This window comes from Fistularia commersonii, chromosome 18 (genome assembly GCF_037954325.1).
Source record: "Fistularia commersonii isolate RoL2024-O1a breed Wild chromosome 18, RoL_Fcom_v1.0, whole genome shotgun sequence".
Classification (NCBI taxonomy): Eukaryota; Metazoa; Chordata; class Actinopteri; order Syngnathiformes; family Fistulariidae; genus Fistularia; species Fistularia commersonii.
The window spans coordinates 3,669,053-3,683,474 of record NC_141301.1 but is presented as its reverse complement, the minus strand read 5'-3'; the positions used below and the strand labels follow the sequence as shown (position 1 = coordinate 3,683,474).

At 47.3% G+C, this 14,422-nt stretch overlaps 1 protein-coding gene across 1 annotated transcript in view; it reads right to left on the bottom strand.

Moving 5' to 3' along the window:
* The window catches only part of LOC147224195 (protocadherin-16-like), a 105,190-nt gene that overhangs the window by 16,109 nt on the left and 74,659 nt on the right, over positions 1 to 14,422 (bottom strand). The window contains exons 3-10 of the mRNA XM_086164951.1: positions 10,008 to 10,199; positions 9,028 to 9,259; positions 7,746 to 7,994; positions 6,521 to 7,537; positions 5,004 to 5,194; positions 4,831 to 4,927; positions 3,528 to 3,685; positions 1,824 to 2,670 (exon numbers count right to left, since the gene is read on the bottom strand). Coding sequence (XP_086021077.1) covers positions 1,824 to 2,670; positions 3,528 to 3,685; positions 4,831 to 4,927; positions 5,004 to 5,194; positions 6,521 to 7,537; positions 7,746 to 7,994; positions 9,028 to 9,259; positions 10,008 to 10,199 — 2,983 coding nt within the window. The remainder of the gene's footprint in view (positions 1 to 1,823; positions 2,671 to 3,527; positions 3,686 to 4,830; positions 4,928 to 5,003; positions 5,195 to 6,520; positions 7,538 to 7,745; positions 7,995 to 9,027; positions 9,260 to 10,007; positions 10,200 to 14,422) is intronic.

Here is a 14,422-nt window from a genome sequence, read left to right as displayed (position 1 = left end):
ACGCTACCACCACCACCGCCGCCGCTGCTGGAACGGGCCAATTGTCTGGCCACAGTTTACGAGATTTTCCATTGGGGAACGCCACAGCCATTCAGAAAGAAGCCGTAAACACACGGTCTTGACACGCAACCGCCAGGCCTGCCGTGCTCCGTCGAAATTAGGGGCACTCTTGCCTTTTCATTATCCTGCCCTGAGAGGGTAGAGCTTGCATTGATTCAGTTCATTTCCATGCTTTAAAATGAGCTGCAACTGTTAAAGAAAGAGAGCCAGGGCTGTTTTGGTTTTAACATTTCTTCTGTATGTGTGCATGTGTATGTGTGTGTGTGTGTGTGTGCACTTGTTTGTATCTTGCTAGCACTGAGATAACTTGCCCCTAAGCTTTTAATCTGGTAGGAGTTACTGGCTGGAATATTCTCACCGCGTTTCTTCTCTGATCTCGCCGTATCCCCGGTCACTGATAACACGTGGGCAGTGGAAACAAAACTTTTTTGGACGTTTCCAATTCCAAATTCTTGACTCTGCGTTGCGGTGCCAACCTTTTATCCTTTTTTTTTTTTTTTTTTCTTCTTTTTTTTTTTTTTTTTTTACTGTGCGGGTATCAGAAGATGCCGAGAAAACAAACTCATTTGTTTTGTCTCATTTTCGCGAGGTATTTCCGAGCGGCGTTTGATTTGCGGGAGTGAAAAAAAACAAAACAAACAAAATAATTCTTTTTTTTTTTTTTTTTAAAACTGATATACACCCTTTTTTGTTTCAAAAGCTGGATTAATGGCGCTCCTTCTGACAGTGAATAATGGGGATGTTTACGATTGTTCGGCTCTATCCGCTCGTAATGTCGGCTCCCTGTATTGTGGTTCACTGTAATACCGCAGCAATAAACCCGGGGTGAGCGGGGATTGTCCCGAGGTCTCCGGTCGTTGACCTTAAAACGGGAGCAAACCTGGCGCTCAAGGGATTAACTCTGTCATCGTTATAACAAATAACAAGTGTGCACGAAAACACTTCAAGATGAGCGCGCGGCGCTGAAGCGCGCACGACGTACCCTAAACGTCTCCGCCCCCGTACGTCCGTTGGGTGGAGCTAATGTCGACACGTGGCTAAGACACCGTAATAAAAGCCCGCGGGACCTGATAGCCCGAGGTCAGCGTTGACTAAGTGACAAAGTCTGATGCAAGCACACAAAAACATATGCGCAACATGCCTACGCTCACACGTGCGCACATATAAACATGCGTAACCGATCCTTCCCGTAATGGTTCCCAGAAGCCCGAGCAGCAGGCTCTTTGGTCTTTCATAGATGATGGGTTGTGTATGTGCTTGCTCATGCATGTGTGTGTGTGTGTGTGCGCTTCATATTTGGCAGGCCTCTCTGTCTGTCTGGCCTCCAACTGAGAGAAATAAGTCATGAAAGGTGAAGCAAGAGTTGTGCGGCGCTCAGAAGCAAGCAGAGTCCTGGAAGAAGCGGTGTGTGTGTGTGTGTGTTTACGGCGGTGGATTGTTTGCGACGATTGGGGGGGGGGGTTTGTTTACAAATGCAAGTGGATACGAAACGCTATAAAATGAAGTGGTTTGGAAATTATTAGGACGAACACGCAAAGCTGATGTTTTTCTTTCTTTTTTTTTTTTTTTTAGGTCGAAAAAAATGTTTCGGTGTGACCGAAAGCGTAAGCTGAAATTCCAGACGGGCGGTGGAAACAAAAAGATGGAGGAGCAGGTAATGCGGGGGGGGAAGGAAACTACTGGGCTGAAAATAAGACAAAAGTATCTCATTCCGACGCGGGACACACACGAACACGCTTTTTCTCGCGATCCCATTGGCTCACCGGTGTTGGGGTTGAGGCTGAACGTGCCCTGGTTGTTCCCTGACTGGATGCTGTAGGTCACCCGTCCGTTTTCTCCCTGGTCGGCGTCCCCGGCCATGACGTACAGCAGCACGAAGCCCACCGGCTGGTCTTCCATCACGCTGACGGCGGCGGGCGAGCCGAACGCCGGCGCGTTGTCGTTCTCGTCCGTCACGTAAACCCTCGCCGTGACGGAACTCCAGTGTCTCCGGCTGGCGTCGGGGGCGGAGTCCGTCGCCTTGACCACCAGGATCAAGTTGGAGGTGACCTCGTGGTCCAGCTCCCGGGCCAGGGAGAGGACTCCGCTGACGGGGTCGAGGGTCAGCAGACCGGGTGCGTCGGGCCACTGGTAAAGAATGGAGTACCTCAAGTCGCTATTGGGTCCGCTGCCGTCTTTGTCCGTGGCTTGGAAGGTATAGATGGAGGAGCCGGGCCGCATGCTCTCGGAGACGACCACGGTGACGGGGTCCTCGGGGAACTGCGGGACGTGGTCGTTGCTGTCCTTGACGTCGATGTCCAGCTGGACCATGGTGCTGCTGGGCGGCGCCTGAGAGAAGTCGTCTACCTCGATCTTCAAGGTGTAGTGCGCGTCCTGCTCGTAGTCCAGGGGGCGAGCCAGGTAAACGTCTCCCGTTTGACGGTCCAGAACGAAGGTGCCGTCTTTGGCCGTGCCCCCCACCACCGTGTAGGTCACCTCGCCCTCCCCGACGGCGTCGCTGTCGTGGAGGCGGACCGAGCCGATGACCGAGCCGGGTTTGGCCTCCTCCAGGGAGTTGAAGGACAGGGACACCGAATTGGTCTTCGAAGGAGGCTTGTTGATGCTCAGAACCTGCGATGGAACCAAAACAACGGCGGACGTTTAAACACCAGACCGGGACGACAGCTTTACATTTTTCAATCCAAACGGAAAACCGAAAAAGTTGAGAATATTTCTTATACCGGAGCAGAAAAACAAAAAAAAAAAAACGGCGCGCGATAAATTTATCAGAGAAACGAAAAACAGGCCCGTTAACGATAATCACAGTAAATCGGACGTTACGTGTCACCGCGAGAAAGTAACCCGATCGGACGTATTCCAAGCCATCGCTTGAAAAAAACGGAAGGACGGGCTGGTGAGGAAAGCCGCCGTGTCCTACGTTGCCAAAAAAAGATAAACATAATAATAATATTATAGGGGGTAAACAGCGACATCATTCAAATCATCTAAAAACTCATTGGACGGATCTTTTATAAGCCCTTCTGGTTTCACGAAAGCCACGTGCGCGCCTTCCATTCTAGACGTCTTCCTTCATTTTCTGTTCTATATGTTAAATAAATTAGTCTCAATACTGTTTCATGCAAGCGCTCAGCCCTGCCTCGCCGTGCGAAAAAGGGGCTACTGTATTAAAAAAGCGTCGAAGCCATCGAGCATGAGTTTGATCAGAGCGGTCTACAGCTGGGCCTCATCACCAGCCAGCTGGGAGTATTTGATTCAGACCCACTTTTCCATTTCAGATAGAATTTTTTTTCCTTTTGAAATGTCACAGGGGACGAGGAAAAAGGAGGAAAGCTTGTCAGAAGCGAGGGCGATATGTCTGAGGCCGCCGCGAGGGGCCCCGGGACGCGGATCCGCTCGGCCCCTCCGGAGCCGAAATAGGTGGTGGGTTGAGGGTGTTTGGACTGGCCGGGTTCCAGCGGAGGTCTGACCTGGATGGCGAGGGAACAGGAGGCGCTGCGAGGAGGAGCTCCTCTGTCCGTGGCCGTCGCCATCAAGGAGTACTCCGCTCTCTCCGAGTGGCTGAGAGGGGATGACGAACGGAGCTCGCCCGTGTTGGGGTTCAAGGTGAAACGCTCGGCTCTGGGACCTGGATGACACAGAATCCAAAAGGTGAACCCTTAATCTGAAGATTAACCCCAGAACACTAACGTCGGGTGATTTTCATTGTGTTGCCATTGAGTTTTACGTGTCCTTGCGTAGCTTCAGGCTGCTCACTGATGTTATTAAATGTATGTTTGTTTCCCTCCGATTATTTTATCCAGGATTTACCCATATTGGGTAAAATATACCCAACTGCGCTGATGCTTGAGCTACCCCAGATCAGGTTAGGCACCAAGTTAGGCTTCACAGTGTGTGTGTGTGTATGTGTACGTTTGTGTATGTCTGTCAAAAAAAAAAAAAAAAAGGTTAGGCTTTACAGTGTGTGTGTGTGTGTGTGTACGTTTGTGTATGTCTTTGTCAAAAAAAAAAAAAAAAAGGTTAGGCTTTACAGTGTGTGTGTGTGTGTGTGTGTACGTTTGTGTATGTCTTTGTCAAAAAAAAAAAAAAAAGGTTAGGCTTTACAGTGTGTGTGTGTGTATGTGTACGTTTGTGTATGTCTTTGTCAAAAAAAAAAAAAAAAAAGGTTAGGCTTTACAGTGTGTGTGTGTGTATGTGTACGTTTGTGTATGTCTTTGTCAAAAAAAAAAAAAAAGGTTAGGCTTTACAGTGTGTGTGTGTGTGTGTATGTGTACGTCTTTGTCAAAAAAACAAACAAAAAAAAAACAACTCACTAACCCAAGCTTACTGTTCTGTATATTTCCTGTGCATCTTGTATTTGCAAGTGTTATTTGCAGTCCTTATGTCCTCTATTGTAAGTCGCTTTGGATAAAAGCGTCTGCCAAATGTAATGTAATGTAATGTAACGTTAGTGATGGTAAGATAAGATAAGATAAGAACAACTTTATTAATCCCGAAGGAAATTGTTGTGCCAGAGTTAAAGAAAATATAACAGTAATAAATAATAAAAAGAAAAAGGCAGAATTAGAAATAAAAATAAACTATAAAGTGTCTCAGTGAAACTATAAAGTGTCTTAGTAAACAAGTGATAAAACTATAAGTGTCTTAGTAACCAGTGAGGTAAGGAGTGCAAGAGGTATGGTGGTACTTATTTTAACGTTCTGGGGTTAATCATGACTAAATACCAAAGAGGAGTTGTTTTCAATCCTGACGCGATTATTAGTTTTATTTTACCTGACAGAGAGTAGAATATGGTGCCGTTCTCCCCTTCGTCCGGGTCCTTGGCCTGCAACGTGCCCAGCAGAACCCCGGACGGCTGACCCTCCGACACCTGGGCCCAGAACAGATAACCGTCATCGGACATCGACGGATTTTCCTTTTACCCGCCGGCGTGTCGGGTATTTTACCTGCATGACGATTAGATTTTTCCCCGAATGGCTGTGAATAAAAGACGGGCTGTTGTCGTTGTCGTCCAGGACGCTAATGAAGGCGGTTCCCGTGGCGCTACGCGGCGGCGAGCCTCCGTCTTGCACCACAACCACCAGCTGGTAGCTGGACTGCTGCTCCCTGTCCAAGGTCGCCCTGGTGCTGATCTCACCTGGGGAGACGGGGGAAGGGAAGTCTCAAGAGAAGGATCTCCCGCCACGACGCCGGAGTAACGACGAGAGCACTTTGATCGATGAAATCCGCGGGGCGCGGATGTACGAGCGGATGCGATGGCGCGCACTCGCAGGGCGTAAAGGCGTTTTAGAAAAGCTTGGCGGATGCCGCCGACGCTCACGACTCAGCCAAAAAACGATCGCAAATCAGTCCCCAGCCGCAGACTAGCGGGCTCAGCAGGCCAATTACGGCACGGTAAGATGCTCTGCTGTCACCATCATCTGTTTTTTATAACGGTGGGGGCGGGAAAGCCAACCATTGTCTCTCATCTTTTACAGATGACTCGGCAAGTTCTTGTAATTTAGCAGCGTTTCTCACTGCATAATTTAAAAGCTTTCACGACGGCGAGAGACAAATTCCTCACGTCGGATTGCTTCGGATCCTCGGTCCAAAGATTCGCGCAGTTTTTCAGCTCTTTAGGACCTCACGCCGAACGAAAAGCCGCCCCGTGCACGCGTGAGCGACGTGGACAAAACGTGCACGGGCCGGGAAACGCGATCGCAAACGGGCATTCTTTCATCGGCCGAAAAACGCGGGCGGTTCTGTTTTAATAAAGCTTAGTCACGCTTTTATTTGCCCACTCTTCCATTGGCTTCATTTTCAACCCCGCGAAGAGTCATAAACGGAGGTCAAAACACCACTAATGAGCTTATTTCCATACAATCAAAGTTCTCGCTGGTCTTTCCTTAGACATAGAAACAAAAAGAACGGCGAGGAAAAAAAAAAAAGAAAAAAAATGTAATATCACTGAGTGTGAAAATTTAATTTTGGTTGGACAAGTACAGAGAAGGCGATATGTTTTGTTTGGCATTTGAACATTAGTTCCACCAACACAATGTAATATGCTGAATGTCAAACCGACTGGAGGCATCAATTCAATTACTCATGAGCGCCCGCGTCGGGGTGAATTAAATAAAAAAAAAAAAATTAAAAAAAAAAAAACACGACACGAGCAAACGGCTCTTCCGGCGTCTGAACCTCCATCTAGGCCATTTTTCACCGCTGTCAGGCGTCGCTATATTTATGTGACACATTATTTTCTTTTTTTTTTTTCCCCCAAACCGCGATCATATCTATATAATGTGCAAGAACTGCCTATGTATTGAAAACATTATATTCTATTCACAATAACTGATGAATTCTCACTTGAAAGTCTCCGCTAGCCTTCTCATTTCTGCCAAAATAACCGAGTGCACGCTGTTAGTTAGCAGAGTGTACATGTCGTGTGACCTCTAGCTGGTTTTTGTCCGGTCTTTGCACTAACCTGTGTTGGCGTTAATCTGGAAGTTGCGGTCGGCGTGCAGCAGCCGGTAGCCGAGGCGCCCGTTCGGACCGCTGTCTCGATCCGTCGCCGAGACGTGTCCGAAGCCCGTCCCCGCCGGCAGGTTCTCCCTCACCGCCATGAAAACCCTCTCCTGCGTCAGCCGAGGGGAGTTGTCGTTTTCGTCCGTCACGGATATCCGCACCGTGGCGCTGCCCGTCTTTTTCAACTGCCCCTGACCCGAACTGGCCAGAACCGTTAGAAGATATATGTCCTTGACTTCCCTGTCCAAAGCGCTCCTCACAAACAACCAGCCGCTGTCCGGGGCGACGCCGAAGCCGGCGGCGTCTCCGTCCGGCCGCAGGTGATACGCTAAGGGGCCGGAGTAGCCTGAGCCGGATGTCTCTCGGTTCAGAGCTCTGACCTGCAGGAAACGAGTGTTGATCGGGGTGCCTTCTTTTAGTTCCACTCTGTAGGTGAGGGTGTCAAACACGGGGCCCTGGTCGTTTTCTGCCTGGACGTGAACTACCAGCATAAAGGTGGCGCTGAGCTGAGGGACTCCGCCGTCCTTGGCGATCACCTGCAGGTCGTAACGGGGGGCGGTTTCGTAGTCCAGCGTCCCCACCAGTCGTATGTCTCCGCTACTTCGGTCTACGCTAAAGGTCCGCTGGCTGCCGCTTGTCAAAGACAGGTCAAAGGAGAGTTGTCCGTTGGCGCCGGAGTCTCTGTCCTCGGCTTGGACTCGGTAGACCACGGAGCCCATTTCGGTATGTTCCGGCAGAAGCAGGGACTCGGAGGACGACGGAAGGAACGCCGGCTGGTTATCGTTCACGTCCGCCACCGCGATGTGCACGCGGGTCTGGCCGAAGGCAGGGGGGTTGCCGCTGCGGACCTGCACCTCCAAGTCAAAGGTCGACTGGGTTTCGTGATCCAGGGACAGACTGGTCCTCAGGGCTCCGGTGTCGGGATCCACAGTGAAGTATCCTGCGGGGTCTCCGGAGCTGACGGTGTAGGCGATATCTCTGGAGGAGCCTGAAGATGGAAAAAATGATTAAAAGAATAAAGAAAGAGGAGCGGGTCACCGCATCGCCCGAGGGGCATCGCGGCGTGCTACGTCTCCATTTTTAGAACAATCTGTGAAATTCATTTTTTTGACGAACGTGACTTGGGGCTAAGGGGGGCGTTTGAATGGTACGAGTCGGAAAAGTCGGAAAAGACGACGGCGAACTTCGGACTCTACCTGTCTTACTGTTGGCCTGGACGACCCCGACGACCGTCCCCTGCAGGACGTCCTCTGAAACGGTGAAGTAGTACTGGTTCTGTTCGAACACAGGCGGCGCCACCAAACCCGCGACTATACTGATGTTGACTCTGGCGTTGACCGAGGCGAGCAGTCCACCGCCGTCCTGGGCGGAGATCTCCATCGGTATCACCGAGTTGGCCTTCCCGTAGACGGATCGAGAGAGGGAGATCACGCCTAGAGAAACGAACCCAAAGACAAGGCGGGTTCAGCACAAGTTGTTGCTTTTTCTCGCTTGTTTTTTTCCCCCCGCCAACTTTTCTCGCCGTGTCCTGTTGAGCCGCATTTTGTAATAACAGTGCATTTTGTAATAAACGTCCAAAATGTAATAACTTTTTCATGTCATTTTGTAATAAAGCCGCATTTTGTAATAAACTGCCCCAACGCATTTAGTAATAAATTTTGCCGCATTATGTAATAAGTTATTACATATTGAGAAGATTATTACAAAATGCACTTGCAGCTTTTTTATTTTCTAGGAAATGTAATAACATGGTGCATTATGTAATAACAATTCTAAAGCATAGGTTTGTTAATTGTATTTTATTTTACTTAAAAGTATTTGTAAAAGCTAGGCCTATTATTAGTACCACTGTATTAGCCTTGTAGCTGTACTTAGCAATTACTATCAGTACACTATTCAAAGGTTGCATTAACAGAGAATATTCTATAAATTCCATATTATCACATTTCCTAGAGAATAAAAAAGTTGCAAGTGCATTCTGTAATAATATTCTCAAAATGTGATAACTTATTACATAATGCGGTAAAATTTATTACAAAATGCGTTGGGGCAGTTTATTACAAAATGCGGCAGTTTATTACAAAATGAAATGAAAAAGTTTGGACGTTTATCACAAAATGCACCGTTATTACAAAATGCGGCTCAACACGGCCCGCTGGGACGGCATCCGCAGGGATGAGCCACCGCAGCGGGGGAAAAGACGGCCGCGTCAAACTTGGCAACCGGCTTCATCTGCAGAATGTGGGGGCGGCGCAAAACATGTACAACAGCGATGGTTCAATACATTACTAGTAATACGCTTCTTAAGACAAAAAAAAGAATATGAAACGAAACAAAAACTGTTGTTCAGAGATTCCAAGCTCCGTATAAGAAACAAACAAATCATGGTTATAAGATGGGGAAAGGTTCAAGTGCTTCCTTCCTAATCCGGAACATCTACATACAAGGGAAAGCGGGAGTACAAACCGGTGTCTTTGTTGAGCGTGAAGTACGGGGAAGCCCCTCCAGATACGGTTCTGTACGTGATCCGTCCGTTCTCGCCTGAATCTGGGTCATAGGCCGTCACCCTGACGACCGACGTCCCCGGAGCGCTCTGCGTGCTCAGGCTGACGGCGTAGCTCACCGGGTAAAAGGCGGGCCTGTTGTCATTAATGTCCACCAGGTCCACCTTGACGTAGGCCACGGAGCTCAGTCCGCCCTGCGAGGGAAAAACAAAAGAGCCTTTTTATTACATTAAAAACTTCACATATTAAATCCCGAATAGTAAAAAAAAAAAAAAAAAACACTGACTGAAAGCAGGATTCGGGCCTCATTAATTGTGCAAGAATAAAGTAGCAGCGAACTCTGCTAGGAATTAAACGTACAGAGTGGCCTTTAAAATATGGTCCCAGTTGGTCCGAGCAGGGATATAGATTGATAGTTTCCCCCAGGAAAGAGCAATATGTCATGTTCCTTGGAGGGTGAAAGGGCTTACCGCAGCCCGAACAATCTGTTTCATAGGCTTTTCACTTGCAGGGAGAATACAGTGCAGGCTTTTCATTTGGACCAGGTGGCAAAAACAAAGGAGGCTGCAGTTCAACTTGTTAAAATATTACCGCTTGACAGCTGAGGCATTTTTCCATCTGATTGCTTTAACATGGCCGTCATTTCTTTTATTTTTAACCTTTTATGCTTTTTAACTATTATTTGGCATAAATTGGACTTGATGGTAACTTTGGAGAAACTCAGCCTGGGGAAGCTTTTCCCAGTCTTTTTTTTTTTTTTTTTTTTTAACTTGGCCTCTCTAACCATGGTTTGCTTTGCTTTTTTTTTTTTTTTTATTTCAGCCCAGTTGGCCGCCTCTCTGCCGGGCTGTCTATACGAAAAGTACGGCCGCCGTGTTTATAAGATTATTATGTGGCTCGATGGATTCATATCAAGCGTGATTCTGAAACGCGCCGCCTCACCCCGTCCACCGCGGTAACGGTGAAGTCGTAGCTGGCCGGGCCCAGGTCTTTGTCCAGTTCGGCGGCGGTGCAGATCCGACCGTTGTCCTTGCCGATGGTGAACCGGGAGGCGGCGACGGCGCTGTTCATGGCCGAGCCCAGGGAGTAGGTGACGGAGCCGAAGGAGCCGCCGTCCGCATCCGTCGCCGTCACCTAGAAAGACCAGAACGGTGCGATCGGTTAAATAACTCGAGCCTCGATTGGATTTTTAGGCTCGATAGCAATAAACCGAAAATATCTCAGAGGATGAATTCAACAGTCTCCATAATCTTTAATGATATTCCCCAAAAGCCACAGTGCGCAAATTCAAAATTCTATAAAAAGGGTCATAAAAGTCAACCGGGGAAAGTCGCACGAGAGCGCCGCGCTTGGTAGCTTTTCGAAAAGCCTCTTTGGATACGTCCTTTTGTTTTGTTTTGTATTGTTTTTTTTTCTCTCTCAGTTTGTCAGAGGCAGAGCGCGAGCCAAACAGGCCCTTTGGCAAAAAGAAACTCGGAGGGCCGGAGGAGGCTCGCGAAGGAGGGAGAGGAGGGGGAGCGTACAGGCTAACGGGAGGCCTGCCAGCGTGGAAAACGGTATGCTTCGGGAGTGGCGTCTTTGTGCGAGGGATAGTGACAAGCATGGCTGCAGAACACTTGGATACCACACAGTACGCCTCAGTGTAGCCCTATAACCTACCGTTACGTCCCGCTTGCGGTCTGGATTTAATAACGCCGCGCATCTACAGAGGGCTGGAACCGCCGGGGTTATAAAAGTAGCTCGCGAGCCGTGGGCCAGAGACCGAATTACAGCAGGATCTCCCATCGCAGCGCGAGGAAAACAGACCAATCACGTCGGGGCCCCTTTGAGTACCAGCGGCGTAATTGTTTGCAAGCCTCGGCTCTGGCGAGCTGGGCTGAACCTCACAGGTTGATCGGAACTCTCTTTACTTCCCCCTTTTTTTTTTTTTTTTTTTTGGTTTGTTTGTTTGTTTGTTTACGTATTAACCTTTTTACAGAAAAACGCTAATTGGCTGTAAGCAGATGTTCGAAACCCCGGCATCGGCGCCCCGGCGTTCGACGACTCCCGGAGGGGGGGGGGGGGGGGGGGGGTCCTCCGCCATGAATAAAAGAAGAACAGCCATCAGGAGAGCGGCCAAGAAAAATAAGGCAAGCCATGCTTATCATCGAAAGCAGGCTTTTTCTTTTTTTTTTTTTCCCCTATTTTTTTTTTTTTTTTAAAGATGGCACCGCGTATGAGCGCGAGTAGATGGAAATCATTAATTTGAGGTGACGAACGTTTGGCGGCGGTAATTCCGTCTCCCGTTTTCTTGCCTGAGCAGATGCGCGAGGAGATACTCGTGCCCCGAGATCCCGACTCTTAACTCCTAACAGAGGGCGAGCGGCGTGTAGGAGTGAGGGAGTTGTAAAGCTGGCAGAGACGCCGGCCAAGGAGAAGAATAATAAACCACATGAGGAAAAAGGGGGGAAAGAGAGAGCAGTACAAGAAAGCCACTCCATCTTTTAACACGCACAAGCTGTAGGTTACAGTAATATTTTATCATTCGAAGGAGGGCGGGGGGGAGTTATTTATAATGATCCCACAGCTTTATTTGGTTGTTTTCTTCAGTTGTGCAACAAGCTGGAAGGAGACTTGAACTACTGTAAAAAAAAAAAAAAAAAAAAAAAAAAAAAAAGAAAAAGCAAAAAAAAATACTTTTATTTTTTTCTTAAAGTAGGCAGATAGTCTGCTGCTAAACATCTCCCGGGAGACCCGAGGAGGGGGAGGAAAATTTCCTGAGCTGCGACGGAGCTATTTTCGGCGGGCAACAAATCCGGGAGACACTTGAGAAGAAATACGCCGGGATTTAAGAAAATAAATTCTATAGATCGCTTGAAAAACGAAGAAACGGCGTAGGAGAGACAAAACAAAAATATTGACGGCGGAGTCGCGCTTCCGCCCCGAGGCGAGAACGTCAGTCACAGAAAGGCCGACTGGGGGTGCGGATTGTCCGCGTGTCCACGTGCGCGGGTTTCGGACGAGTTCTCCGGGTTCCTCCTGGTCCGAAAACACACAGGAGGTCAACCGGCGACCTTGAATTGGCAAGAAGTGTGAATTTCTGTGAACAAAATGCGAGAATGAACGGTTCTTTGTCTTTATATGATGCCTAAATAACACGACGGGTGAACGAGAGGGTGAATGGTTGGATTTTATTTTTTGGATTATAAGTTGCAGTTTTTTTCATAGTTTTGCGAGTTTTTGGGGTGCAATTTATACTCTGGAGCGACTTATGAGTTAAATTATTGAGCTCTATTGCTCTGATGTGTGTGTGTCTTTAATATAGCGACGATTGTCATGCACACGCACACACGGCAACCAATCAAAATTTAGCGGAGGCGGGTCATGGCAGACGTGCGTTGTGGAAAAAAAGATGCTACCTGCTACTTCTGTACCTATGAAAATTAATCATATCAACATTCGGGGTGACTTATAAAAACAACTGAGGAGGGCCGAACAAAATAAGAAAATAATATTCTGCAGGTTACAAGCCGGAAGAAGTGAAATATGCAGCTGAAAACGGCAACCGAGCAGCAGAGAGAAAGTTTGAAGTTAGTGAGAAACTTGTAAGGGACTGGCGAAAAGCAGAGGTTACTCTTAGTGAAATGAAGAAAACTAAAAAAGCTAATCGCGGGCTAAAAGCTAGCTGGCCGCAACACTCGGGCGCTTGAACAACGTGCTGTCGGGAGAGGCTTGTCAACAGGACAGTTGCATCTTCACACCCAGGTAGTTGCCATGGAGATGAATATAAATGACTCTGTGGGAGGACCTTCCTGGTGTTACCACTTCGTGCAACGCTTTCGCCTCTCTATCAGAGCAAGGACGCCATCCTGTCGGGATCCAAAAAGGCTGGAATAATTGGAACTGCAAGTGACTCTGACGTAACCGACGTACCGGTAGAAGAGGAAGCGGCGCATTGTCTACCTTTGGAGTTGGCGAAATTGTTCAGAAGTGACACCGAAGAAGAAGATTTCGTTGGATTTAGTGATTAAGAGTGACACCGATTGTTTGGTTGTAGCATGTGCTATATGCTATAGTTATTTGAACAACTCTTACCATAATATGTTACGCTAACATAGCCTACCAGGCACGTTCTCAGTTCGTTGTTTATGCGTCATATAGGCTATACTAGGCTATACTTATTCATTTCTCTATTCTATTTTTATTTTAAATCGCCTTTCAAGATAAAATGGCTATTCTTGGTGTTGGATTTTATCAAATTAATTTCCCTCCAAAAATGCGATTTATACCCCAGTGCGACTTATAAATGTTTTTTTTTTCGTATTTATTATGCATTTCGGTGGGATTTATAATCCGGAGTGATGTATAATCTGAAAAATATGGTATGTCACTATGGGGAAAGGCTTGTGGCGTCTTAGTCTGGGGAAAAAAACATGTTGATGTTAAAACGTCCGTTTAATGAGCAATAGCTGTTGTCGGCCACGGCCACGCAAAACAAGACTGCGATACAACTATCTGTTCCCGCCAAATTCCGGGTAAAAAAAAAAAAAAAAAAAAAAGAAAAACAGAATTCCTCACAACACAAATAACACCAACAAAATTCCCAGCAACCCCAAAATGACATAAACCCAGTCATTCCTGACTCGCTAGAGGCTCTTGCACCAGAGTGAAGGAACAGCTGTATAGATAATAAATGAAAGTATTAATTGATTTGAGTTAATTTGTTTAATCGTGTTAAATCGGCGGCTCTCTCACCAAACACAGCTCAACATCAAGGTTGATGGAGACGGATTAGACAATTTGCACTTAAATTTCGGTGCGGTGACGCGCAACTTTCACACGCCGTCGCTTCTCCCACCTCCGACACGAGACGTCGGAAAAAAACGCGACGTGTTTGAGAACTTTAGATAATAAAATAATCGCATTTCTCCCCGGGGCTCCGAGTACGGCATAGAGCGTTGATAATCTTTAAACCAAGAAAAAAAAAATAAATCATCCCTGCGAGTTCAGCAAAGCATTTTAAGGTGAACAAGATAATAAGCCACACTCCTGGCATTTGCATAAACTATTACCAAAGCAATCACGCTATTTGGGAATCTGCAGAGACCAGAGAGATTTCAGGTCTTCCCTTGTTTATGGGTTAATTGGAGCCTATCAGTGTCATCGCGCCGGGGCATCGGGGCTCGTCTGCCGCCGAGATTAACATTTGCAGGCAGCCTGATTAAAAAAAAAAAAAAAAAAAAAAAAAAAACAAGAAAAAGAAGAAAAAAAAAACGTAATTTGAAAAGTGAGGGAAGATGAGCCGATGTAGTGTAGGATTACAATAATCTTTTTTTTTTTTTGAATCATTATGAATTTTTTAAGAGTACAATAGAATC